A 27,738-nucleotide genomic window follows, 5' to 3' on the forward strand; every position below is an offset into this window, starting at 1 on the left:
GTGAAGTAGATATGGATTCATTTTAAAAAGATAGAAAGCAACTTGCCTGCAAAGTAAACTAAGTGGCTGGCAGAGTTGAAATTTAAACCAGATGTTGACAAATATTATCGAATTTTGTATGGACCACTGAAGACCCAGAATAGCCAAAGTCATCTTGAAAAAGAAGAATAAAGCTGGAGGTATCACAATTCCAGATTTCAAGATATAGTACAAAGCTGTAGTAATCAAAACAGTTGGGCACTAACACAAAAACATAATCATAGATCAATGAAACATAACAGAAAACACAGAAATAAGCCCATGCTTACATGGTCAATTAATCTATGACATAGGAAGCAAGAATATACAATGGAGAAAAGAGTATTTTCAAAAAATAGTGTTGGGAACACTGGACTACTTACATGCAAAAGAATGAAACTGGACTACTTTTTAATACTATAGAAAATACACTCAAAATGGGTTAAGGATCTAAATGGGAGACCCGAAACCATAAAAGTCCTAGACGAGAACATGGGCAGTAACACCTCTGACACTGGCAAAAACATCTTTCTAGGTAAGTCCTCCAAGACAATGGAAGCAAAAGCAAAAATAAACTATTGTGACCACGTCAAAATAAAATGCTTGTGCACAGCAAAGGAAACCAACAACAAAACAAAAAAGGCAATAAATGGAAAAAGATATTTGCAAATAATACATCCAATAAAGATTTAATATCCAGGGATGCCTGGATGGCTCAGTTGGTTAAGCATCTACCTTCGGCTCAGATCACGATCCTGGAGTCCTGGGACCAAGCTCTGCATCGCACTCCCTGATTAGTGCTCTGCTTCTCCCTCTGCCCCTCACCCTGATTGTGCTCCTGTATGCTCTCTCCCTCTCTCTCTCAAATAAATAAAAACTCAGAAAAAAATACAGACTTAATATCCAGAATATATAAAGAACTTCTACAACTTGACGTCAAAACAATATGATTAAAAATGGGCAGAGGACCTGAATGGACATTTTTCCAAAGACAACATACAGATGGCCAACAGACCCATAAAGATGCTTAACATCACTAATCATCAGGGAAATACAAATCAAAACCAAAATGTGCTATCACCTTACAGCTGTCAAAATGGCTAAAATAAAAAATACGAAATATTACAAAGTTGACAAGGACATAGAGAAAAAGGAACCCGTATGCATTGCTAGTAGGAATGTAAACTGGTAAAGCCACTGTGGAAAACAGTACAGAGGTTCCTCAAAAATTAAAAACAGAAAATCCTCATGACCCAATAATTCCACTACTGGGTACCTATCCAAAGAAAATGAAAACACTAATTCAAAATGGTATAAGCACCTCTATGTTTACTGCGGCATTACAATAGCCTACCAAGTAACCTAAGTACTGACAGATGAACAGATAAAGAAAATATGTGTGTACACAGACACACACACACACACACAGAGAGAAAGAGAGAAACATTACACAGACATAAAAAAGGGAGATCTTGCTATTTGAAAAAACATGGATGAACCTAGAGGGTATTATGCTAACTGAAATAAATCAGACAGAGAAAGACAACAACCCTAATGATATCCCTCCTATGTGAAGTCTGAAAACAAAACAAATAAACTAAAAAACAGAATCAGACCTAAAGAGAATAAACTGATGCTTGCCAGAGGAAGGGGCATGGGGGAGAATAGGCAAAACAGGTGAAGGGGAGAGGGAGATACAGGCTTCCATTATAGAATAAGTAAGTCACAGCATATGGAATATAGTCAATCAATGATAATATCATAGTGTTGTGTGCTACGAGAGTGTAGTCACACTTCTGAGTGCGACATAACAGAGAAGTTGAATCACTATACCATACACCTGAAACTAGTGTAACCCTGTGTCAACTATATGCAAATATAAAAATGTTTAAAAAATCTTAGATGTTGACTACTTAATTAGCTTACACTATATGGCCCTTCAGAAAGAAATACGCTAAGTGGACAAAAAAACATTTCAGCTGGTTGTTAAGAGGGCAAAGAAAAGCTTGAGCAAGGACAAGAAAGCACAACTCAGGCTAGAGTTAGAATACAGCATGAAGGTTAAGAAAAATGCACCAAGTAAGATCAGCTTCCAAATCCATGATTTAGTATTTTCTTGCCGTTTGTCTCTGAAATTACTTGACTCTCTAGACCTCAGCTTCCTCATGAGTAAAATGAGCACAGTGACTGTGTTTTCCTTAAAGAGGTGCTGAAGGGATTAAATGCGTTAATATACAGAAAACACACAGAACAATGCCTGGTATACAGTAAGAGCTCAACAAATATTAGAATTATTACTGTATTTTAGTTATAAATCAGTAAGACAAAATAATGAAATAAAGGAATTAAGTAGGATGCTAACAAGGATACATAAATATAAAGGAAGAAGAAACTAATTCCTGTGTGATGACCTATTTCCTCTGAAATAGGAAATGAGGTTTTCTGAGAGATGGTGGAACACAATCCTTGAAAAAGGACCAACAGAATTTTGTTTCCTTTTTTAACCAGATTGTAGTTTTATACACGTTAAATGACTTGCTCATAGTCAGCTACACGTAAAGTCTAACTTAAAATTTCTCCACTGTATTTGATGTCTCACAAAATTATTAGCTTTGATGATAAAAGTCTTAGAATCGGATTCTGTTGTGTAATTTAAGGCTATATGACATTTTTATGAACTCAAAATTTATAAACCGTGTTATCTACGACTATGAATATTTTTGTTAACCTTGAAATACTGAAAAGTGACTTAAATGAAACAGCATAAAAATATGAGTAAATAATCCAAGTTTTTGTTAGAAGAATTATTTACTAATTCTTTGATTTTACCTTATCGGATATTCAATTTTAAAAACCAAGAAACAAAACACAATGTGTTGGTAGGAACTTCGGCAAGGCCACTGAATACCACTGGTTTTAAAACACTGAACTACTGGCAAATCTGTGGAATTCAGTTATGGAATTAAAGGCAAAAATCTTCTGAATCTTTTTCCACAGGAAAGACTTTTCTGAGCCCTTGAAACTAATGAAATGTACCATTACAGCGTGTGATTAAAATGTAACTGCCTCACTAGGTTAGAAATAGTTTGCAAAACCCAAGAAGCTTAAGACAGCCTTTAAAACACTATATATATATATATATATATATATATATATATATAGCACAGCTATATTTTATAAAAAGGAGCAAAGTGAGATGTGGCCCAGAATCTCAAGGGGTTAAAATGGTGAAAATTTCACAGAGACATAGTTGACAAATGAAATAAAACTTGTCAGTGAAGATCATGACATGGTACTTTTCATACTAACTACTAATATTCCAGTCATCAAGCACCCTTTGAGATCTAACAGGTTTGTTACAGGACTAGTAAGAGATCTACTGCACTCAACTGAAATGTAAATTTTGTTTCTTGGTGCTCTGAAATGCTTTCAAAATTAGATTAACAACTAAATGTTGATTAAAGTATCTGTCTTTGTTTCTTTGCAGAAAATACCTGTTACAGGAAGTCAACAATTACAGCACATGCTCCTGAAGTATAACTCCTATCCCACAGAAAACATAAAAGAGAACTTAACAGTGAGCATGCCAAGCTTGAACAGCACTTCAAAATTTAGCATCATTCTAAATTCTAAAGCTAGGCGCCATCCTAAAGCTAGGAATCTTATAAATGTTAGTAAGATTAAACTACTTCTTCAATATACAATAAAGCGTCTCCAAAAATTGTTGTGTGCCATCCCAGTCCTTTCTTTAATGATGTGTGATCACATTCCTATTTATCTCATTAAAACTAATGGTTACTATAGCTACTACAATGGGGAAAAATAAGAAAAGGGGTTTTCTGAGAAAAGTCATGCAATGCATTTAGTAGGTTCGCAATGCAAAATTCTGAAGGCAGCAATTAAACCTAATTCTAATTATTTAATAAAATTCATAGGTCTACATACTTGAAAATGTTAAGTTATAACAAGGTACTATATGGATCCTGCATTTAACAAGACCCATTTCACTACTAATCTGATATACAACTAATACATAAAACTTCAGGAATTATTTACTGCAAAAAGGTGGTCCATCTTCAAACATGAATGAATTAAATTCATAATGTAGTATTTATATCATGCATTCAAAATACTCACTTTTCAACAGAAATGACTATAGTCCATTATCAATTTCTCAGAGATTGAATGTAATTTAAACACTAAGTTCTGTCTCTCTCTCTCTTATAATATGGAATGGTGAGATAGGCAGGCACAAATTTTGTATCATTATTTGCAATCTATCTGAAAAACAAGGTGTCTACTGACATTATCTGCATTAACAACTGAACCAGACATAAGTTGGACCAACCAAGTTTTAGACCACTCTTACCTAAGATCCTTTTCATATAAGGTTTATGGTGTATTTAACAATAAAAAATAATCCAAATCTTTAAGTACCCAAAGGATGGCTTTAATTTCACAAAATACTGATTTGATTCTTCTTCGTAACAAAGAATCACTGCTATCCCAATTTATCTTTTTGATAGTATAGGTTGTTGATCGTTTGATAGTAAAAGTTGTCATCTGCATCAAGCTTCTCATATTTTATGCATGCTATATTCTGTGAAATGTCATTTTGCTTAAATATAACAATCAATCCTGTTACATATTTAAGGAAAAAAGTTACAAACCTGGCTTTTTTTTTTTAAGTAAAAACGAACAAAATTTAGCTTATATACAGTTGATTATACCCTAACCCATGTCTTTTCCTTCTTGTTCTATTTTGTATACTTTCCCTTCAGACTGGTATTGGCAATTAAAATAGAAAAATTCATGTGCCATTTACCTAACAATGCTCATATAATACTACAGCTCAGGAAAACTTCAGTGACTTAAAGTATGTATGTCATAAATGTAATTTTAAAGTAGCAAGTTCATTTTGCTTTAACTTCACTAGCTTTTCCTAAGATAACAATGATCTTTTACATAAAATAGGCAGAGCTGAAGAAAATGTTACTTTATTTTCATATACCTGAAGTATATAAGGATTCTTAAAAGCTACCATCAACCATTAAACATAGTACTTCCTACTTATAAATAGTACTGCATGCTGTTCCCTGATACCCTCCAATGATTTAGAATTTCCAAATAAGTAAAAAACCTCTATATACATTACACTTAAATTACACACTTCCTTTTTAAGCTCACAGTGGAGATGCAATACTGTTTTCTCCTGTAACACAGATACATTTCCTTCTATATTTACCAGTCTGTTAAGAAAGTGCATGACCACAAAAGTACTGAGGACAAACATGATAAAAATTTTATCAGAACTTCACCATCTTAACACCTTTTCTATCTAACAGATGATTCACATGAGAAAATCAACCCAAAAATCAAAAAGTGGAAGAGAGGATATAAGAGAAATCTTTTTTGAATATAGAACAATTTGGTAATATGTTGCTAAAAAAGCCCCAAGAACCTGATGTTATCTAGTGTTACCTAGTTAACAATATTGAAATACCAGTTTTAAAAACATAGAGCTCTCTGGAAAAGCAAGCACAGTCATGTGGGAAACTCTTCTGCCCTAGGGTTCTGGAACTAAAAGCAATTTCTATTTTTCTCTATTTCATAAATTTCTGCTTTAAAAGAAATGAGAATAATGAGATTAAAATAAATTAAGGCAAGAAACACTGGTGCTGTATTTGCAGGAAATAAGCAGAAAGGAGAGCATGAACAATTCAAACTCATAACTAAACCAAACCTTACACGAAATTTGCTATAAACAGTGTATTAATTTTATATGGTTCGAAAGTACTGGGATTCCTATGATTTAAGATAGTGAAATAAAATAGTACTTGACTGAGGAAAGATTAGGAAACTTGATTCATATCCTCAAGGACCCACACCTGGGCATTTCACCAGTAAAAGGAAACAAATAGGTATATAATATGAAAAGTAAAGCAGTGTACTAGAAGTTGTTTGGCAATTTAGTCACAAAAAATAGGAAAGGCTAATTAGAAAAGGCTATATATAACATTCTGTCCTTGTCTCCAGATTCACTGATTCACCTAGCAGGAACCAGGTATCGGTATTTGGTATACAACAGTGAACACGAGACACAAATCTATGCCTTCATGGAACGTGTATGCTATTAGGACAAATGGAAAGTGACATACATTCAAAGATGTTCTTCTACATAATTAATAAAAGCAAAATTTTAAAAAACAAATTAAATATTGTATCTACTGAATATGATTGAAGATTACTATCTGACCAATTGAAAATATTTTTAAAATAAATATGTAATTTATCTCTCCTGTAAAAAGCTTATTCATTCTCCATCCATGGCAGAAAAGAGCCTCTTTTTTTTTTTTTTAAAGATTTTATTTATTCATTTAACAGACCGAGATCACAAGTAGCAGAGAGGCAGGCAGAGAGGGGGAAGCAGGCTCCCTGCCCAGCAGAGAGCCCGATGTGGGGCTCAATCCCACCACCCTGGGATCATGACCTGAGCCGAAGAGAGAGGCTTAACCCACTGAGCCACCCAGGCACTCCAGAAAAGAGCCTCTTAAGTCACACAACTTTGAATAAGACATGTCCACCTTTGTTGTACTTTGATTTCTAGTTTTGAGCTTGCTATTTCCTTAAGAACCACATTTGATAACAATATTGCTCAAAACCCATCCAGGGGTAACCAGTGGTCCTTGGCTACTAAAACAAAAGCAATTAAATTGCACAACATACTCTCCTGGACTGTCGCATTTATTAAACATGTTTCTATTAGAACAGATATTCTACAGGGTAGACTTCAAAGACAAGCCATGCTGGTAGCCCCATCAGGTAGAGAAACATGCTCCCCTTCTTAATTCCGTGTACTGGGTAAAACATTTGAAAAGCACTGTGTTCTTTAACTTTTATTTTACCTCTTCTTCACAATAAAAGAAAAACTTCAACTGAACTTTGTAACCATCGGGCAGCAGTTTGTGAGGAGGAGCAGAAAAAAGGAGGGTGACTGAGACCATCATCTCCAGCTATGCATCTGCCATCTTAGGTATCTCCAAGATTGTTGCCGCGTTAAGGATGTCTTCCCAAAAATCTATACAGAGAAAGGACCTTCCCAGGTTAAACCTACAATAGCCGTAAGTCCTCCTCTCCAGAGGGCATATCTGAGTTGTGAGAACACTAGCATCCATTAATACTGCATATGAAGATCTCATATGGAAGTATGCATCTTAAAATCTATGGCCTCCACAAGAGGCGGCAATCAGACACTGGGCAAACTAATTTCATGTATCAAAAGACTGAATGGGGCAAATTGACCTCAACGGCTTCCTAGCATAATGTAAAAGAAAAGTACAGTATCACTTTTGTGATGTTACTGCCAAAAGATGAAGAACCTAAGTCTAAACACGAAGAAACATAGCAAACCTAAAGCGAGGAATAGTCAACAAAATAACTGAACTATACTTTTAAAATCATCAAGGTGATAAAAGACAAAAAACTGAGGAATTGACCCAGATTCAAAGAGGCTAAAGATATGTAATAACTGAGTACAACATACTATCCAGCATTTACTTCTGCTTTAAAAGACAATATTTAGACTGACAAAATTTGAATAAAAACTAACAGAGTGGAGAACAGGATTATGTTGATTTTAATTTCTTGGTTTTGATAACAGTACAGGGGTTATGTAAGAGACTGTCCTTATATTTAGAAACAATCACTGCAGTACTTAGGGGAAAAAGAGTATGCTGTCTACTTCTTACCTTCAAATCATCTAAAGAAAATAAATATGTTGTGTAGATATATAGACGAATAAAAGAAATGTGGTAAAATGTTAATACTTTAGATATCTGGGTGAGTTTCCTTACAGTATTTTTGCAATTTTTCTGTATACTAAAATTATATCAGAGTAAAAAGGCCACACTCAGAGAAATACTAATCTCCTGATCAAGTTGCTGGCCTGACCCTGCTTGCCACAGAAACTGGTGGTGACAAACCTATCAAAAAACATTCATGGGAGGTGTCACATAAAAGACTATGGCCAGCTTCCTGGCACCGCTTTTATGTTCTCACGATAATTATGCAAGGTTCGCTTACTGTAGATGTAAAGTTTGATAATGCTAGTGTACAAGTGGAGAAACAGGAAATCTCATGCACTGTTGGGAGTTTAAAATTGTGCAATCATTTTGGAAGACATTTTAACAATGTCTATTATAATTCTAGCTGTCAATTACTTTGAATTCCTAGCCATTTGATTCTGGAAATTTATTATATAGGTAGACAAATATACATACCAAGATACTGAATAAAGCATTGTCTGTATAAACAAAAAATTTTTAAATTCCATGTGTAAAATCAGGAATAGACAGCTGATTACCTATTACCTCCCAGTCATAGCTATATACATCTAACAAAAAAATGATCCAGTAATGAGCGTTCATTTTTCAATGAGGAAATAAGATCTACATTTTATCCTCTACCCCAAGCGCACATATAAAACAATACATATACCCTACACACAAAATTATCTGTGATAATGTGATAATACATACACCCTACACACAAAACTATCTGTGATAATGCCACTATTACTATCTGTGATATTGGCAAAAATTCCATTTTGCTCTACAATGCATTATACAATTAAACAGGTGTTTTATTCTTTACTAATTAAGTTTGATTTAGGTAAATAGCAAATGAAATTTCATCCTCTAGAAATCAACTCACACCAAGTTAAGAACACAGCCACCTTAAAATAAAAAAAGGAAAAGACATACAAGTTAAAAATTTACTAAAAAAAAATTGTCTCCGCAAATTTCACTGAGCAGGTACTTTAGAAAAAATATGCCCACTTCAAATAAAGAAATTCACACCCTGTGGAAAACATATACTTCCACAAAGGGAAATACAGTGCAACTTAAAAGAAGTTTAAATAGGTTTCAATCTTAACTATCTGTTTAATTTTTGTTAAGAACTCCTTTAGACACTTTACCTGACCTTATGAACTACCTTTTAAGGCAGTGCTCAAGAAGTGAAAAAGTGTCATCTGATGAGAACACAAAATGTAACGTATACGGGAGAGGTAACCAAGTGCTGTGGTTCAGGAGCTGGGGTGCTTAAATTCAAATCCTGGCTTTAATACAAACTAATGGAAGTTACTTAAACTCTATGTTTCCGTTCCCTCAACTGAAAACACAGATAAAAGTACTTCCATAGGGGTGCCTGGGTGGCTCAGTAGGTTAATGCCTCTGCCTTCAGCTCAGGTCATGATCTCAGGGTCCTGGGATCGAGCCCTGCATCAGGTTCTCTGCTCATTGGGAGCTTGCTTCCTCCTCTCTCTCTCTGCTGTCTCTCTGCCTACTTGGATCTCTGTCTGTCAAATAAATAAATAAAATCTTAAAAAAAAAAAAGTACTTCCATATAGGATTCTTGTAAGAATTTAAAATGTTCATATGTGTATAGCATCTTAAAAGAGTACCTGGCACTGCATGAGCACCCAATAAAACCACTACTTCGTCAAGGCTGGATTACTCAATGATATTTACTCTAATAAATACAGTAAAACTGAAATGGATCCTTCAAGACAAATACCTACGTATACTGGTTTAGAAATAAATGTAAATAGGGGCTCTTGGGTGGCTCAGTCATTCAGCATCTGCCTTCAGCTCAGGGCATGGTCCCAGGGTCCTGGGATAGAGCCCCACATCAGGCTCCCTGCTCAGCAGGAAGCCTGCTTCTCCCTCTTCCACTCCCCTTGCTTGTGTTCCCTCTCTCGCTCTTTCTCTGTCAAATAAATAAATAATATCTTAAAAAAAAAAAAAAGAAAAAAAGAAAGAAGTGTAAATAACCATCCACCTCATATAACTGATACCCAGAATATAAAAAGAACACTTCTAAATCAACAACAAAAAACCTAATTTAAAAATAGGAAAGGAAGGGTGCCTGGGTGGCTCAGTTGTTAGGCATCTGCCTTCGGCTCGGGTCATGGTCTCAGAGTTCTGGGATCAGGGCCCACATCGGGCTTCCTGCTGGGTGGGAAGCCTGCTTCTCTCTCTCCCACTCCCCCCTGCTGTGCTCCCTCTCTCACTGTGTCTCTCTTTGTTAAATAAATTAAAAAAAAAAAAACTCTTTAAAAAAAAATAGGAAAGGAAAAAAAAATAAGAAAAGGACCTGAATAGACTTCTGTCCAAGAAGATAAACAAAAGGCTAATAAGCATGAAAAGATGTCCAACATCACTAATCATTAGGAAAATGCAAATCAAAACCATACTGAGATACCATTTTATACCCATTATGATGGCGATCATCAACAATAACAGAAAACACAGTGTTGTAGATGATGCACAGAAACTGGAATCCTGTACATTGCTAACGAGAACATAAAATGGTGCAGCTGCTGCAAAAAACACTACAGTGGTTCTTCCAAAAGTTAAACACTCAATTACTACTTGATCCATCAATTCCAATTCTGGGTATAAACCCAAAAGAAGTCAAAGCAGGGACTCAAACAGATACTTGCACACCAGTGCTAAGAGCAGCAATATATACAACAGCCAGAAGGTGGAAACAACACAAATGCTTACACCAAATGAATAAAGAGATGAGCAAATGTGGCATATACACACAATGAAATATTATTTGGCCTTAAAAAAAGGAGATTCTGATGCATGCTACCATGTGGATGACCCTGAAAACATTAAGTTAAATAAACCAGACACAAAAGGACAAATGTTCTAGGATTCCATTTCTTTAAGGTGCCTAGAGCAATCAAATTCATAGAAAAGTAGAATGGTGGTTGCCAGGAGCTGGGGTGGAGGTGGGCATGGGGTGGGGGAGAGCTAGTATTTAATGAGTACAAAGTTTCAGTTTGGGAAGATGAAAATGCTTTGGAGACAGATGGTGGTAATGGCTGTGCAATAATGTAAATGTACTTACTACAACTGAACTGTAAACTTAAAAATAGCTGAAATGGTTAATTTTAGGTTCTCTCTATATTTTTTTAAATTATTTTTATTAACATATAATGTACTATTTGCCCCATGGGTGCAGATCTGTGAATCATCAGGCTTACACATTTCACAGCACTAGCCATAGGTTCTATATATTTTACCACACAAAAAAATACATTTAGTTTTGCCTTAAGCTATGGTTTACAGTCATATAACTAAGAACCTGGGTGGCTCATTTGGTTAAGTGTCTGCTTTCTGCCCAGGTCATGATCCCAGGGTCCTGGGATTGATTGAGCCCCACATCAGACTCCCTGCTCAGTGGGAGTCTGCTTCTCCCTCTCCTCCCACTTGTCTCTCTCGCTTTGTCTCTCTCAAATCAACAAATAAAATCTTAAAATATATATATATATATATAAAATCTCACTTAAAAAAAACAAACAAACCTATGGCTTACAGGGGGATAGTGGCTTAGTTTTGAGGGGTCCTATGTTAGTACCAGGTCAAGTGACAGCTGCCTAGTAATTTAAAAACAGACAACGAGGTGCCAAAACAAATGAGGAGTATATGTATATATAAAGAGAAAAAAGTACACATGTGTACACACACACACAAATGGTTCCTACTACTATTAAAGCAAAGACACGAAAGAAAGGAGTTTATCTGAAAATCTCTACCTTTCAAGGAAGGGCAGCAAAGAGAACACACAAGCAACCTATCAGAAACTGTTCAGGACTAAACATCTTTCACAGAAAATCCCCAAGTGATCATGGACAACTGGCCTGTATATGAGATGAAGTCACAAAGTTTTCTCCCACACACTTCTCGTCTTATTTCTCATACCCAACTCAAATTATAAGTAGTGAAGACTTTTTTCCCCTCTCTACAAATTTTCTGTTGAGCATGTTAAATGGCTGTCAGTTCTCTGAAGGCTAGGTGTTCAACTAAAATTTTTTTGCCAGAAGAAATAAATCTGTATTAATCAGAAAAAGTATTAACTTTTCTCTCATCTCTTAAATATTTTTTCCAACCCTAGTAAGACAAGGGAGGAAGGTAGGGAGGGAAGGAAGGAATGAAGAAGCCAGCCAAAGTAAAAAACATTTTCCCCCTACCTACAGTGAAATTTAGAAGGCCATAAGAGTGGAGCACCTGGGTGGCTAAGTCAGCACTAGACTCTTGATTCTGACTCAGGCTGTGATTGAGGTCTAAGGAGGGCTCCATGCTCAGCACAGAGCCTGCTTGTCCCTCTCCCCCAACCCTGCTCTAGTGTGCTCTCCCTCTAAGTGAATGAATGAATGAACAAAAATTGAAGGAGAAGGGGAAAGCCATAGGAGTATACAACCATCCATAACAGGATTTTTTTTTCACCTGTCCTTCATGGGTTCTACTCTTAGAAATACATACAACATTTAGTGTATAAAATCTGTCTGGAAAGGGCTCTAATTACCTGTTAACCACTGCCTAGGACAAGTGAACAAGACGCATTTGGCACTGAGATAGGTCACAACCCCAAGAAGTACCCATTGATGATTTCTGTTAGGGAAGCTTAACCCACAGCAAAAAGGACCAAGGAGATTTTTAATAGAAAAGGATATGAGGAAGACAAGTAAGTTACATTTCAGGAGGTTTCTCAGAGTAAGTTCCTGCCTCCAAAGAATTAACAAACTATGGAAAAATAGGTAATTTTCAATTAAAAAAAAAAACTATTAAGCCAAAAGACCTCTCAATTTTAAAGTCGGACTCTATATGGAGTCTTAACACTCTAAAAATAAAATTTTCCATGTACCTGGTGAGGAATCAAAGGATAAACACAGAGGAGAGAGGCCAAGCATTACACATCACATGGAAAAGGAAACAGGAGAAGAAAAGAATGTCTCCCTGTAAAAGTCAGGTCCAATGGGTCTCTTCCTAATTTAATCCTGACTCTGCCTGTGGAATAGAATAGCCTCAGAAGCAGTACCATGCAATCAGGCAGTACATAAATGTCCATGTCTCTTCCTTAATAAAAGTACACCTGAGAGGGATGCCTGGGTGGCTCAGTGGGTTAAGCCTCTGCCTTCAGCTCAGGTTATGGTCTCAGGGTCCTGGGATCAAGCCCCGCATCGGGCCCTCTGCTCAGCAGGGAGCCTGCTTCCGCCCCCTCTCTCTGCCTGCCTCTCTGCCTACTTGTGATCTCTCTCTTTCTCTCTGTCAAATGAATAAATAAAATCTTAAAAAAAAAAAAAAGTACACCTGAGAATGTGGCAATACTGCTAAGATGATGGACAAAGTTTCCAATATATGCTTGCTGACTTTTGATTATTATTGTTGATGAAGTTCAAGAGTAGTTAAATGTTATAATCACATGTGTATAAATGTACCCAGGTCATGATCCCAGGGTCCTGGGATGGAGTCCCACACAGGACTCCCTGCTTAGCAGGAAGCCTGCTTCTCCCTCTCCCACTTCCCCTGCTTATGATCCCTCTCTTATGTCTCTCTCTGTCAAATAAATAAATAAAAATCTTAAAAAATTTTTTTTAAATATTATGCCAGTGAGGACTTAAGTCCTAACTAAGCTGGTCTTCTTCCCTCACCATCCAAACTGTAGATCAGATATTCCAACAATCTTCTCTCCTACTTAGTAGGCAAAAAATTAGGATCATCTGTGGTCTTCTATTTGGCGAATCATCTATCACAAGATTATGCCTTTTAAAAAAATCACTAATCATGCAGTGTCATGGAAAAATACTGATTATGTACTAGGATTGGAACGCTCCCATTATTAATTTTAAAATTGGCTTCCTTTGCCTATCTCATTTAAAACTGAAAAGAAGGAGGGAGAGTATAATTGTTTTCCTAGATTCTGCTTCCTTTTTATTTTTATTATTTTTTTTAAGATTTTATTTATATGTCAGAGACAGAGTGCATGAGCAGGAGGAGCGGCAGGCAGAGGGGAAAGCAGACTCACGGATGAGCAGGGAACCTGATGCAGAACTCGATCCCAGGACCCTGGAATCATGCCCTGAGCTAAAGGCAGATGTTTGACCCACGGAGCCACTCAGGCGTCCCATGGTTCCTTTTTATTTTAACCATTTAATACAAAAGTGCCTACTGTATGTTAGGCACTGCACTAGACTTGCAACACATGGCAACAAATAAGAAACACAGTCCCTAACCATACAGATTACACTGTAATAGCAGCTAGTAGAAGACTGGCACAGGCTAGGAACTGTGCCCCCATATCTCAACTTCATACACCTATCAGTCTCATAAGGTGGGTGCTATTATCCTCATTACACAGACAAAGAAATTAGCTTAGAAACTACCTTGCCCAAGTTTACATAATGGTAAATTTTGTTCAAAATGTACTTGTTTTGAACAAAACATAACATGAACTTTGTTCATGATTTTCCATATGCTCTGCATTAAGACAGAATTTAATTATAGTTCAATTCCAGATACCAACATGTGAAGAAAGTGCCTGGGTATGAAGTTTTCTTTAAAAGATTATGTATGTATGTATGTATGTATGTATTTATTTGAGAGAGAGAGAGAGAGAGACAATGAGAGGTGGGAGGAGCGGAGTTGAAGGAGAAGCAGACTCCCTGCTGAGCAGGGAGACTGATGGAAAGGGGCTCAGGAAATCATGACCTGAACTGAAGGCAGGTGCTTAACTGACTGAGCCATGGAGGTGCCCCTGGAGCATGAATTTTTATGACAGACTCTTAAAGTGCAATAACTGATTCTAAAACTTTCTCTGATAAAAGATTTGATTTGCTTCAGTGAGGGGGTCAACAAAAAACCTGAAAGTTCAGAAAACTTCTTTCATTACCCTCCTAATATTTCAGCTACTGACTAAATTTTATAAAGGATAAATTTTTCTTTGAATACTAAAAAGTAAAAAAAAATGCTGTCTAAAGCTATAAATACATAAAGTTCGGTAAATCTAAAGACAACTACTGTGGCAGTCATACCTGAGCTACTACACACATATGGACAGACATGTGTGCACACCCATGTATGTCATAAAATTGGACAATTACTCTTACATTTTCCCTGCACAAGGGCAAATGTTACAATCGCAATGGGAACTATGAGAGTTTCATGATTCTACTATTTACACTATCAATCATAATTCTGCAAAGTACATTTTTTTCTGAGTTGAAAAGGACCAAGAATCTACACAGACATCTTCAGCTAACAAAGAGCTTTTACATTCTTTTTTTTCTGTTGTTAGAAATTATGCAGACACAGTACTAGCCCAACTCCAACAAGCCATGTTTGGCCAATTTCTTAAATAGCCAAATCTCGAACACACAGTCTGGTATTCTCAAGTATTTGAATTCAGCAGTGCATCCGCCTTTTATTTTCCTTTTAAATAACCCAGACCAGAACATTTATGGATAGGATAGCCATAATAAAGTCTAACGCATAAAGGTAAGGCTCTGACTTGGGTTTATTTTTTTGTTTTTAAATATATCATTTATTTATTTAAGAGAGCAAGTACACAAGTGTAGGGGAGGGGCAGTGGGACAGATAATCTGAAACAGACTCCTTGGGAGCCCGTGGGGCGGGGGGGGAGGGGTGGGTGATGGATCTCACAACCCTGGAGATCGTGACCTGAGCCGAAGTATGCTTAACTGACTGCGCTATCCAGGAGTCCCTATGACTCAGGTTTGTAACTCAGTTAAGCACTTTCAAAGAAACCTGTCCCTAAGGGCAAAATAAGAGACGGCAATTATCATCTTAAAATATGTAAAAAAGGACACCAAATTAAAATGGAGAATTTTAATAAACAAAAATAAAATCAAAATTCATATGTTCGGAATAGGGAACAGATTTCCAAAATTTTTTTAAAGATTTATTCATTTGAGAGAAAGAAAAGGAGCATTTGCACATCCACATGTGCATGTGGGAGGACAGAGGGACAGAGAAACCCACGCAGACTCCACGTGGAGTGAAGAGCCCCACACAGGGATCTGTCCTACAACTCTGAGATCATGACCTGAGCTAAAACCAAGAGTTGGATACTTAACCAACTGTGCCACCCAAGTGCCCCTCCAAAATGTTTTTTGTAACACCATTGCATGAATAAAGAAATGCCTTTCTGCCTGAATGTTAATACCCAAATGATATTTCTTCCACATTTTAACTTTGCCTTCTGTTATCACATGTCATATTAAAATAAACCTGCATTTGTGGTAATGCCAAAACCACTATGAAGAGATGGTCTTAACCACAACTCAAAGCTTAAAGAATGGCTTTCTGCCGAAGTATATCTGAGCCATTACCCTGTCGCACTGCCTTCATGCACCCCTAGGACCAAAAACACAGGACAAGTAGCTAGTATCTGCTCCCTCAAGCTTCTCAGGAGGTGTGTGTGATTGGAGGGGGGGGCGCCCACAGGAAAGTAACACAAAAGACAGGGATACAGGGATTTATCAACCCTGCAATCTGACAGCAAACCATTTTACCCTGGGTGGTGCTACAAGCAACTTGATACTCTTCACAATCATCTGAGGAGCTTCTCTGCCCAACGCAGATGAAAAGAAAGGTGCTGCATTGAGAATGACCGTGAAGTGATTAAAAATATCAATCACCAGTAACTTCTGGTGGTGAAGCACTAATCCAGGAAGGAGCAAAAGCTTTGGGAGTTAAGGGGTAGCAATGAAGAAAACAAGGATAACACCTTTTATAGATGCAGGCTGAACTCTCACCATTAGGGTCATTCATGCTATGTATTTACTCAGTATTTTGCTGTGCTATGAATTTATATTAGGCAAACTGCAAAGCTGTTGTTAGGGCTAATTTACTAATTGACTGACTGTCCAGTCAACTGCCTGACATCCAACTGTCCAATGAGAAAATAAGAGGATATGTTTTTCTTCAAACTCCACTGTAACAACTTAATTCTTAACATTCCTTTCACCAACTTCCATATCTGTGTGCTCCCAAAAGACATGCATTTTCTCTTCTCTACAGTTATAAGTATTATTGACCTCTTCTCATTCTTGCCTTCTGTCACAAGCAATTCACTGTTACCAACTGTATTTCAAATTATCTTCATTTCCATTCCCTGATTCCATAAGGTTAGATGAAGCTCTCGTTACTACTTAATCCACAGCTTCCTAAACTGGCCTCACATATCAGAAGAGAAAAGTAGATAACAACAAATATATGCTCTCATTTACTTCTCATTAACAACATGAGAGGCAGGCATTCTTTCAAACTTAGAAAGGAAAACTGAAGCTCAGAAAGTCAGAAGGTAGGACCTTCCCCAACTTCTAATTACATACCAACCATTCTAAGGTCAAGATAATGAGACCTACACTCTGGTCCTTAAACTGTTTATCTTCTTTGCCTTCCCCAAATAAGGACTTCTTTTCCCCCTAGTTCACTGAAGAATTAATGCCTATTTGCTTTTTCCATTCAACAAACCGCCTATCATATGAAAATTTATTTAATGTTTCAGAAAAATCACTTTTTAACCTGTTAACTATTTCTCAGCAAACCAAAACTGTTGAATCTCAAGGAAGAGAGAATATGAAACAATGGCTTAAGGTTAAATAAACCAGGAAAATCTGAAGTGTTAATAGCTCTAGGGATTAATGGAATACAGAACCTTTAAAGAATTATAACTAAATATCCCTGTAATGGAAAAAAAATGCCAACTTGTTTCCACAATTATTTAAACATGCACAGTGGATTTTTTTTCCAGGCCATAATTTTCATGCTGAATAATCTTTTTTTTTTTTAATAGCAGAAGTGCACATCAGAGAAATATGGTCAAAGTTACAAGCTTGTATTATTCACATTAATGTTGACTCAAGAATGTACAGTATTAACATGAAGTTTTCAAATATAAGCCTAGAGACAGTGTGTGTTCACTAAACCAATAAACCAGAATAGCAAGTCATTTATTAAAAAAAGAGAAAAAAGGCAACAGAAAAAAAAAATTGTGGAATAGTAGGTCTTAAACTCTAATGTTTAGACTACTTTGAATTAAACAAAAATTATGAACAAATCAATCTAAAATAAATTATTTTCTACATTGGAGAAAAAAATTATATATAGTCTCCCAAATAAACTGATATTAAATTTACAAGTTTTACAATGCAGAGATAAAGGAACCATTTTACCCAAGTCAAAAACCTATGATGATGACAACTTTCTCACCTTCATTAAACTACTTTTCCCATGGAAAGTGTCCTGATAAACATTACTATTACTACTTGCTCAACAGTAGCAATACACAACTTCAAAAAAGTGATAAATCCAAGTTTCTGACAGATTCTGTAAGTGACATCAAGGTCTAAATGGAGGGACACCTGGGTGGCTCAGTCGTTAAGCATCTGCCTTCTGCTCAGGTCATGATCACAGGGTCTGGGATCAAGACCCACACCCGGCTCCCTGCTCAGCGGGAAGCCTGCTTCTCCCTCTCCCACTTCCCCCTGCTTGTGTTCCCTCTCTCGCTGTCTTCTCTCTCTCTCTGGCAAATAAATACAATCTTCGAAGAAAAAAAAAGACCTAAATGGAGCTACAAACAATAAAACAATACACCTGAAAAGAAGTCCTCAGAAGTCCATGTTCCTTCATGTAGTTTTGATGAGCCTAAACTAACTAAAAGGAAAACTTACATATACCAGGTAGAGGTCTTCAGCAATTTCACCCAAGCAGTTTTGCACTGTAATATCAATAATCAAACACTAATATAATACCTATTATATATGTCAATATAATGATGCAATTAACACATTTAACAGTCTGGGCTTTTAAAAAATCATGGTGGTTCCTAGGTATGAAGGAAAGTTTAAGACTGAAGTTAGAGTTAGAGCCTTAATTCTAAGTATAAATTTGAACTTCAGAATGAGAACCAAAATTAAAGGGGAGTCATTTAAATTGGTGATTTTTAATTTTTTTTCCTGGTTATCCCTCAGTGCCTTGGTTTGGTTCCAGTATTCAAGAATTAATCCTACTAGTCTGGTCATTATACTCAACAAATCTTTTAATCTGAAAGGGAACACTACTTGTCCTGGGGTCAGCCCTCTTGACTTTTGGACAACTTGCTAGGACCTGTATTTTATATTATTTTCATAACAGCCTCATTTCTCACTTGATCTGCCCAGTTTTCAGACTCGAAAGCACTGTTCACATATTATTTTAAGTAAGAGGAACGGAGAACAAATGTTCTTGTTTTTTCAGGCTGCATGTAAATGAGGGAGGGAGGAGCTTGTAGGGTAGAAGGGAAGAAAGGAGAGAGAACACCGGAATGCAAGACAGCAGTAAAAAAGAAAAGGATTGCTTGAGGAAGTGCGAGCCACCAAGTTAAAGAGAAATAAAAGCGATGGAGTGTCTAGTGGCCATAAAAGGGCAACTGTCCAACTCCTAACAAACTAAATCTGGTCAATCCCAAATATGGAAATGTTTTAGTTCAAATACAGAGCTTTTCTTCTGTGTGATACAAGCACAGATCACAATCATTCTTTCCCTATAAAAAAAAAATCTCACACTTGGAGATCTACCATTGTGAGTAAAATCTGTTGAATTATTGTATAAACTATTTCCAACTTTTGTTCCCCTGAAGTCAAGGTCTTTCCAACAAAAAAACAACTCTAGCCCTTTCACAGTTTTTCTAGAGTTTCAGTCTCCACATATATAAAATACAAATGTCAATTTTAACAAACTGGAGAGGTGCAGGTGGCATTTTGTAAGTCCAGTACTCATTAAATGTTAGCTATTATCCACTCAAGACTTTCTCGCTTTTTTTTTTTTTTTAAGTAAGCTCCACATCGAAGCATGGAGCCCAACGTGGGCCGCGAACTCACGACCCTGAGATTGAGACCTGTGCTGAGATAAAAAATCGGGCATTTAACTGACTGAGACACCCAGGGTCCCAAAGATTTCCTTGGTCTTTAATAGACAATTTAACTCATAAAAAAGTTCACTGATAACAAAACTGCAGAAGTTACAATCATTTCAAAATGTGATTACTTCCTGATATATCCACTCATTCTCTCCATTGGTAAACTGCCACGGCAGGACAGACGCATGTCTTAATAACCTACATTACCAAAAGTTCATTCATTTGACAAATATTTACTAAGTACCTGCTATGACCAATGTCTTGGGGCAGAGGATATGGTAGTCAACAAAACAAAGTGTATAACTGCAGAGGTAGGGAGGGTACGATTGAAAATTGGTTCCCAGCATCTGGAGCAATAGCTTTTACTTCAAAAGTGCCTTCAGTGGGTTTTACCTGTTTCAAGTCACTCCAGTTTGATAACATAGTAACTGTATCTTCCCCATCCCTGCCCCAGGTCACAAGTTCTCACTCACAGATTACTTTTTCCACAAGAATTTTAACCAAAACGGAGTTTTAATAAAGCTAAATTTCATGCATATTGATTAATCCAGCTGCTGAGCTGCCACCATCAGCACTTCTAGCACATTTTTAGTCACCTTTGTCCACCCACTGTTGTAATGAAACACAAAAGCACTCAACCAAAATTAAGTGCTTTGAAAATGCTCTTTGTCCTATCCAACCACCCCAAGAGTTCCTCCCCAGGATTCCTTATAATAAATAATCAAGGAATGGGGGGGGGGTGCAGTTGTCCTTTCTGATCACTATTTTCCGAAGTAGTACATTTCCAGTCATTATTTTTAAAGACTATATGCTGACATGATAGCTGCTAAAGCAATGCCTTAAGACTTATGGGGGCAATGAAAGCTGCCACTAATGTATCTGCAGTTCACTCACTCTGAACTGTTAGAACCTGGCTACATCACAGATCAGTGCAACTACTCCTCATTTAAGCAACAGTTTTGGCATGTGTGCATACTTTCCAGCTCACCTACAGAATATTCTCCTCATAATCACCTACCAGTTCAATACTACAAGACAGGAACGCCTGGGTGGCTCAGTCTGTTAAGACTCTGACTCTTTATTTCAGCTCAGGTCACGGTCCTGGGGTGGCAAAATCAAGCCACATGTCAGGCTCCGTGCTCAGTGCAGAGTCCTTAAGATTCTCTCCTTCTTGGTGTGGTATATATACACAATGGAATACTATGCAGCCATCAACAGAAACAAAATCTTGCCATTTCCAACAACATGGATGGAACTAAAGGGTATTATGCTGAGTGAAATAAGTCAATTAGAGAAAGACAATTATATGATTTCTCTAATGTAAGGAATTTGAGAGGCAGGGCAGGGGGATGCAGGGGGTAGGGAAGGAAAAAATGAAAAAAGATGGGATCAGGAGGGAGACAAAACCATAAGAGACTCTTAATCTCACAAAACAAACTGAGGGTTGCTGTGGGGTGGAGAGCTAGGAATAGGGTTATGGACACTGGGGAGGGTATGTGCTACGGTGAGTGCTATGAAATGTGTAAACCTGATGATTCACAGACCTGCACCCCTGGGGCAAATAATACATTATATGTTAATAATAATTTTTTAAAAACCCACCCAACTAAACTGCCCCCAAATTCTGAACACATAGAAACCATGTGAATTAATAAACACTGACTGTTGTTTAAAAAAAAAGATTATCTCCTTCTCCTTCTCCCCCTCCCCCGGCTCCTACATACACTCTCCTCCCCAAAACCTAAATTAAATAAATAAATCATTAAAAAAATATATTACAAGATAAACTGACCTCGTTGTGTTTTTGAAAAGGAAGATATTCCTTGATTTTCATAACAATTACTGGTATAGCATATTCCACTCTTCAATTAGGTTCATGCTTGAGATGGGATTCTAAAGTATTATTTTAATAAGATATCCCAGATCCCAGACAAATGCAAAATAGCTTTGTTTTTCAAAGTAATGAAATATAAATTAGCTTGAGAAAATGCCCAATGCTAATAATGCTACATTTACACAAAAGATTTTTAAAACTTTGTTATTTTCAGAATCAAAAACATCTTTTTAAAATCTCTCGAGCAGCTCATCTTCATTCCCAGAGGGTTTTTAACTTGTTTTTAGTAACCAAAAGTATACCGGAAGCATTTGTAATAATTAACATACTAATTTGTGATATGTTCTTTCTTCTACTCCTGGGTGTGTGGTTGGAGTGCCATCTGTGGCCACTGATCTCCATTCTAGGCCAACTAAACTAGAACGTAGTTTAGTTTCTTTCTAAACTACACTTTAGGAAGAAAAATCTACCAAAACAACAACAACAACAACAACAACAAAAGTTGCTCTCATTCTCACACATGATGATAACTAAGCTAGAGGGACACAGTTCTGAAGAACAAATGCCACAAAGTAACAACATGATACCTTGTACTCTCAACAGGACAAGCAGCATGAGGTAACAAGTGGTGAGGTCATAGTAACAGGGCTAAAATAATGTTGAAAAGCCAAGCAGTGCTGTTGATAAGCGGAAGAAGAATTGGGAGAGTCTGGGAGAAGGCAACGTCAGGTTGGTGGGCGGGGGACAGGTTTGGGGAATCACCACCAGCAACATATGCCTTTACATACTGGTGCAAAGATAAGTAACCATCATTGGGGTACTTAATCCACTGGTTGGGAGGGTGGTTATTTATCTTCTGTAATTTCAAAACATGATTTCTAAGTTTAGTACATCATACACAATTCAGAGCAGGAACTATGTATGCTTGACTCAAATTCCAAGAACTTGCAGAGAAAGATGAATTGTGCTTATCATCTTTTGGCCTCCTATTCTGGCAAAGATTTCTTCCATTTTTCAACTCCCAAGTGCAGAAAACTAATATACAAATTCCATTGCTATGAAACGATTTACCAGAAATCTTCATTCTCTTATTGTTTTCTAAGGAGGACAAAACTGTGTTTTAGACACAATCCTAAAACATACATATGCTGATATTGTCCTACTTTGAAGCTTTATTTATTTTAAAATATTCACCAGGAACTCTGTGATTATCTTCAACAAATCTGTAAAACAGATAATCTGCCTGTTGTGAAGACACTGCAGTAGGCAAAGGCACTAATCATAAATAAATAAATAAAAGGTCTAACATTTAACTACCCAAAATACTGTCATATATCTGATTTATGCTTAATCTTTTTGCAACATTAAACTTTTACCTACCTTCTGATTAAAGAAACACCTATTAAATGAAAAAGTCTTAACATATAAGGACTAGGAAAATGAATTGGGTAGATTTTAGTATATATTATCAGATTTGGGGTTTTTTTTTTAATTGAATGGGTCACTTTCATCAATGTAAAGTAAGTAAATTCCTCCTCAACTAGGAAATACTCTAAATTTCTTACCTATGAGCTTTTATAAATATTTACCAGGGCAAGCTGGGGCACCAACAATACAATAAAAAACAAAACCAAGGTCTCACATCTAATTAAATATAGCTTACCATCAGAGGTAAGACTACTGAGCTGATAATCCTGCTTTGGATATCTCAAGTCTTTTCTGATTGAGGTCAGTTTGGCAACCTCGATTTATAAGACTGATTTTCATCTAGTTTCTCAGCTCATCATTACCAGAACTTGGGTCTCTGCAGTTCAGTACATATACATGCTCCTGGAAATAAAGTTTTATAAAACCATATTGTGGGATATAATCATGACATCTGCTATTCTGTTCTTTTCCGCTTCACTTAATTAGGGGAGAAAGGCAACAACTTATTACACTGACTCCAGAATGGGCTGCTATGGAAGTCTGAAGACACAGATCTATAGATAATAAACACCAGAATGTATGCCAAGGGGCAGTATAGTACATCACTCTATTTGATAAAACAGACTTGATTAATGCCACCCAAAAGCTATTATTATGTTCTCCTATTCTCCTCTACTCCTTAGATACTCTCCAGTAATAACCTTCACTTCAAAGCAAGGGGATTGCAGGGTGATCCTTGAAGGTGATAAAGAGCATGGCATACCAATACAAGCCACAAACTGGAACCTATCCTGGTCACTTCTTAGCAAGGCATAACAAGACAGAACTAACAGTACCTGTGAGGGACATCTGTGACTATGGTAGGCAACTACTAAAACAACCCAATCAACATACACATAAATGGGTATATATTTTGTTTATTTCTGCATTTTAAAAACTTGAAAGTATTTTTAAAATACTCTTTTCTACACTGAGTGCATGCTGATATTTTATTTTCTATTCTAGTATGTATTCCTAATGCTGGTCCTTCAATTCATTCAATGATGAATTGATTTCTTGACCCACTAATGAGTGGGTTAAAACCTGCAACTTGAAAAACATAGCTTTAGAGACACAAATCAACCCAGCAGGCTAAGAGGACAATAGATACATTACAGGTCTCTATTGGCCACCTTTCACTGATGAGAAAAAGCCCAAAGAATTGAAAACATCAAATAGTGATTGTTTATTTAGCTCTAGGAAGATCATATGAGAATGTGTAAGACTAAAGAGAAGAAAAATATTTAATAGTACCCTCCTACTCCCCTCACCAAATAAACAAGTTCCTGATCTGATATGTAATAGTCATCACCACTGTTAGTCTAACACTGGCTTCCTGTATGTATAACTTATTGATATAGGCAGACATTATTATATAGAGATACATACATATTTCATATACACACACATATAAAATGCATTAACATAAATCATATATGTATATGTTTATGTTATTATATGTTTAATATACAAATTTAAACTTTTTTTCTAGATCATTTTTATACCCTGTTAAAATAATAAAGTTAAGTGTTAGATCTGAAACACAGGTCAGTTGGCCCCCAAGTCTAAGCTCTTAACCACTAAGCTATAAACCCTTCCTAGGAGTTCTCAACCCTAGCTGTGGATCAAGAATCCTGAGTGGAGTTAAAACAAAACAGATGCTCAAATGCTACCCCAAAAAAGGTATTTTAAGTAGAAGTAGCAAATATTATAGAGAATTACATTTTATAAACAATGTATCGAATCTCATCTCTAACCCATTATGTCAGAAAAGATCTTTTTTGGAGAGCAGACGCTACTGTGTGCCATCAGACATAAAATACCTAGTTGAAGTGAATGACTACCTTGGTTTATAAGCTGCCTACTTTACCTAGAAACTTGATTAGATCACTGTCATTATAGACTGGAATTTAACATAAAGCAGTTTTGTCTTAGGTTTAATAACTAAATTCCATTTAGAATTTAACTGCTGACATATCAAAAGGATTTTAACATAAGATAGCCTAAGTGATAAAAATTACAGACTGCACTAGTGTATGTCTGTTAAATTTATCTATCCATGATTTAAACCATTACCTTCCCAACAAACTTTTCTTTACTATCCTAAAGATAAAAAATTCTGAACTTAATGTAACATTAATAAATTCTGCATTCTTCCTGGGTTCACTCACTTCCACCATCCGTAAGAAAACATTTAGTTGCAAGCACACAGTACAAAATTAGGAGGTTTCCAAGATTTCAAATAATTAAAAACTGGTTTTGACTACATCAGTCAAATAAAATGTACGAACATAAAAACCTTAACAATTTTTGACAGCTAAGTGGGTAATATGAAACCTAGAATTACCACTATTAGCAACCACAAATAACAGGGGGACTACATATCACAAACACATAAATAATTAATTGCATACATACAATTAGTGAAGCAATAACAATCACTGTTAATAGGGAGCCATGCATTTTCTCTCAGGAAAAATTCTTTGGAAAAGACAAAAAGCACGAACTATAAATGGTCCATGTAAGAATTATTTTATTTGGTCGAATTAAGGCTCCAACTAAAGCATTCATCTATTTCCTATTCAGGCCATGAAATGACAGCACTGGAAAGAAACTAGTCTGTGATGTAAACCACAAAGCTAATTACAGACCAATACATGAATAATACCTAAACTATCTGGTGAAAGAAAGTACAGCCCATTACTATTAAAATCCAGGGAAAATATTTACCCCAGTGTCTTCTATAACTGTATCTCAAAGAGGGGAGGAAGGGAAGGAGAAATCACTCATCAAGCTTGTGATATATGGGTTTTTTTTTAACAAAATAAAAAGTACTATTACCATAAATCTATAACCACATCTATAATCTAAATATTAAAATCTCTTAAAATATGTGATAACTAAATACAGAATCATGAGCGTTCATTCTATCCATGACCCTGGGGTCACTGGGAGATTTCTAAAGCATACCTTTTAATCCACGCCATGGTACTTCAAGAACATGTTAAGGTAAGTCACAGCTTGGAACACTTCGATGCACCTCAAAACACCTCAGCCAGTGTATCTGTATCATTCTCCTTTCCTTTTGAGATCATAATGGTTCCGAAGAACTACAATGCTTCCATGTGAATGATAGTCTCATAATTTCAATGACTTAAAAACAAAAACAAAAAAATAAGGACTTAAGTGTCGGTGTGTTAAGCCACTAGAGCACTGTTAACTGCTGCCCTGACTAAGAAAATCAAAGAGGTTGCTGCTGCTGCTCTGTCACCCTGTCGTTTTTCATGTGAACCCTCAGATGAATGAGGAGTACGTGCTTTGGAGTGGTCGGAGTGACAGCTTTTGCTTTATGGAGATCCATCAAACCCCCACAAATCCCTTGCCCCAACAGATTCTTCAGTTCTTCTGAAGAAACGAAAATAACCTAAAAGACAGGTCTGAACACTTGGTAGGTGCCTATCGTATTCTGTGTTGGATGAGAGCTGGAAATCACCCACACCCCTGCACAAAAGGGAACTCATTAATAAAATAGCAGGGGTTCCTGCCCAACCTGATGTTAATTATGGAATCATTTTAATTCCACTGAAGTCATAAAACTGAAATTCCATGGAGCTCCGGTTTTTAAAGCTTACTTTTTTTTTTTTTAAGATTTTATTTATTTATTTGACACAGAGAGAGATCACAAGTAGGCAGAGAGGCAGGCAGAGAGAGAGGAGGAAGTAGGATCCCTGCTGAGCAGAGAGCCCGACATGGGGCTTGATCCCAGGACCCTGGGAACATGACCTGAGCCAAAGGCAGAGGCTTTAACCCACTGAGCCACCCAGGCGCCCCTAAGCTTACTTTTATTAAGAGTATGCACGTATCAATGGACAATAGATGGCTAACAATCAAGTCGTACTGCGGTTCTGTGACTGCCTTGGCAGGTTGTCTGTCCCCCTTTCCTCCTCACTCCAACCCACCTTTGTTATATAAGAACATTTAAAACATTTGGTTATTAAAATGATAGGATAAAAGTTTGTAGGTCACATTTTAAATCTAAGAATTCACTCTCCTTTTGCCTCAAGCTTGGCACTCTATAATAGTTACCAGAAGGAATAACTGAAGCTACACAAAGTAAAACTAAATTACCAATACTGTATTGCTATCAATTACCATACAAATTTGTCATAAAGCAATTAAAATTACCTTATGATGGCTGATGAGGAAATTTTTAATAAAAGCAAGCCACAAAAAGGGCTTCCAAAGGGAAAAACAAAGTTACTGGTAGAGGTCTGTTAAACTCTGGGCCTGTGGAACAGCCTGTGTCACGTTAACAGACAAGAAATGGAAAATGACCAATCTCCCAGCTAGAGCTAAAAGGTATGTTGTAAGGAGAAAGTAGAACCATTTCCTGCTTGAAAAAGTAGATTCAACTGATGAAAACCTTTCATAGTCCGATGTCAGAAAATTACATATTTTTGAGATTTAGATTTATTGCAGGTTGTGGGGAAAGCAGATTACAAAATGTAGGCCACTCTTCAGAAACCTAATAATAGTGGCAGGATCTCATATAGGAAAGAACTCTACTACAACAGGCAGGAAGAAACTAATGAAGAACAGAATCAAGAGACCTACCAGGTCCAGTGAAATCATTATAACCACAGCGA

General features: G+C 36.6%; 1 protein-coding gene across 4 annotated transcripts in view; it reads right to left on the bottom strand.

Annotated features, from left to right (window-relative positions):
* Positions 1–27,738, bottom strand: part of RBPJ (recombination signal binding protein for immunoglobulin kappa J region) — a 213,822-nt gene that overhangs the window by 40,662 nt on the left and 145,422 nt on the right. Inside the window, exon 2 of one of the 4 annotated variants that reach the window (XM_032853786.1) lies at positions 26,063–26,245. The exons of the other annotated variants lie outside the window; for them this stretch is intronic. Within the exon in view, the coding sequence (XP_032709677.1) occupies positions 26,063–26,079 (17 nt within the window). The 5' untranslated portion in view covers positions 26,080–26,245. The remainder of the gene's footprint in view (positions 1–26,062; positions 26,246–27,738) is intronic. 4 annotated transcript variants of the gene reach the window in all.

Source organism: Lontra canadensis, unplaced genomic scaffold (assembly GCF_010015895.1).
Source record: "Lontra canadensis isolate GAN:19392208 unplaced genomic scaffold, GSC_riverotter_1.0 scaffold1, whole genome shotgun sequence".
In the NCBI taxonomy this organism is placed as follows: domain Eukaryota; kingdom Metazoa; phylum Chordata; class Mammalia; order Carnivora; family Mustelidae; genus Lontra; species Lontra canadensis.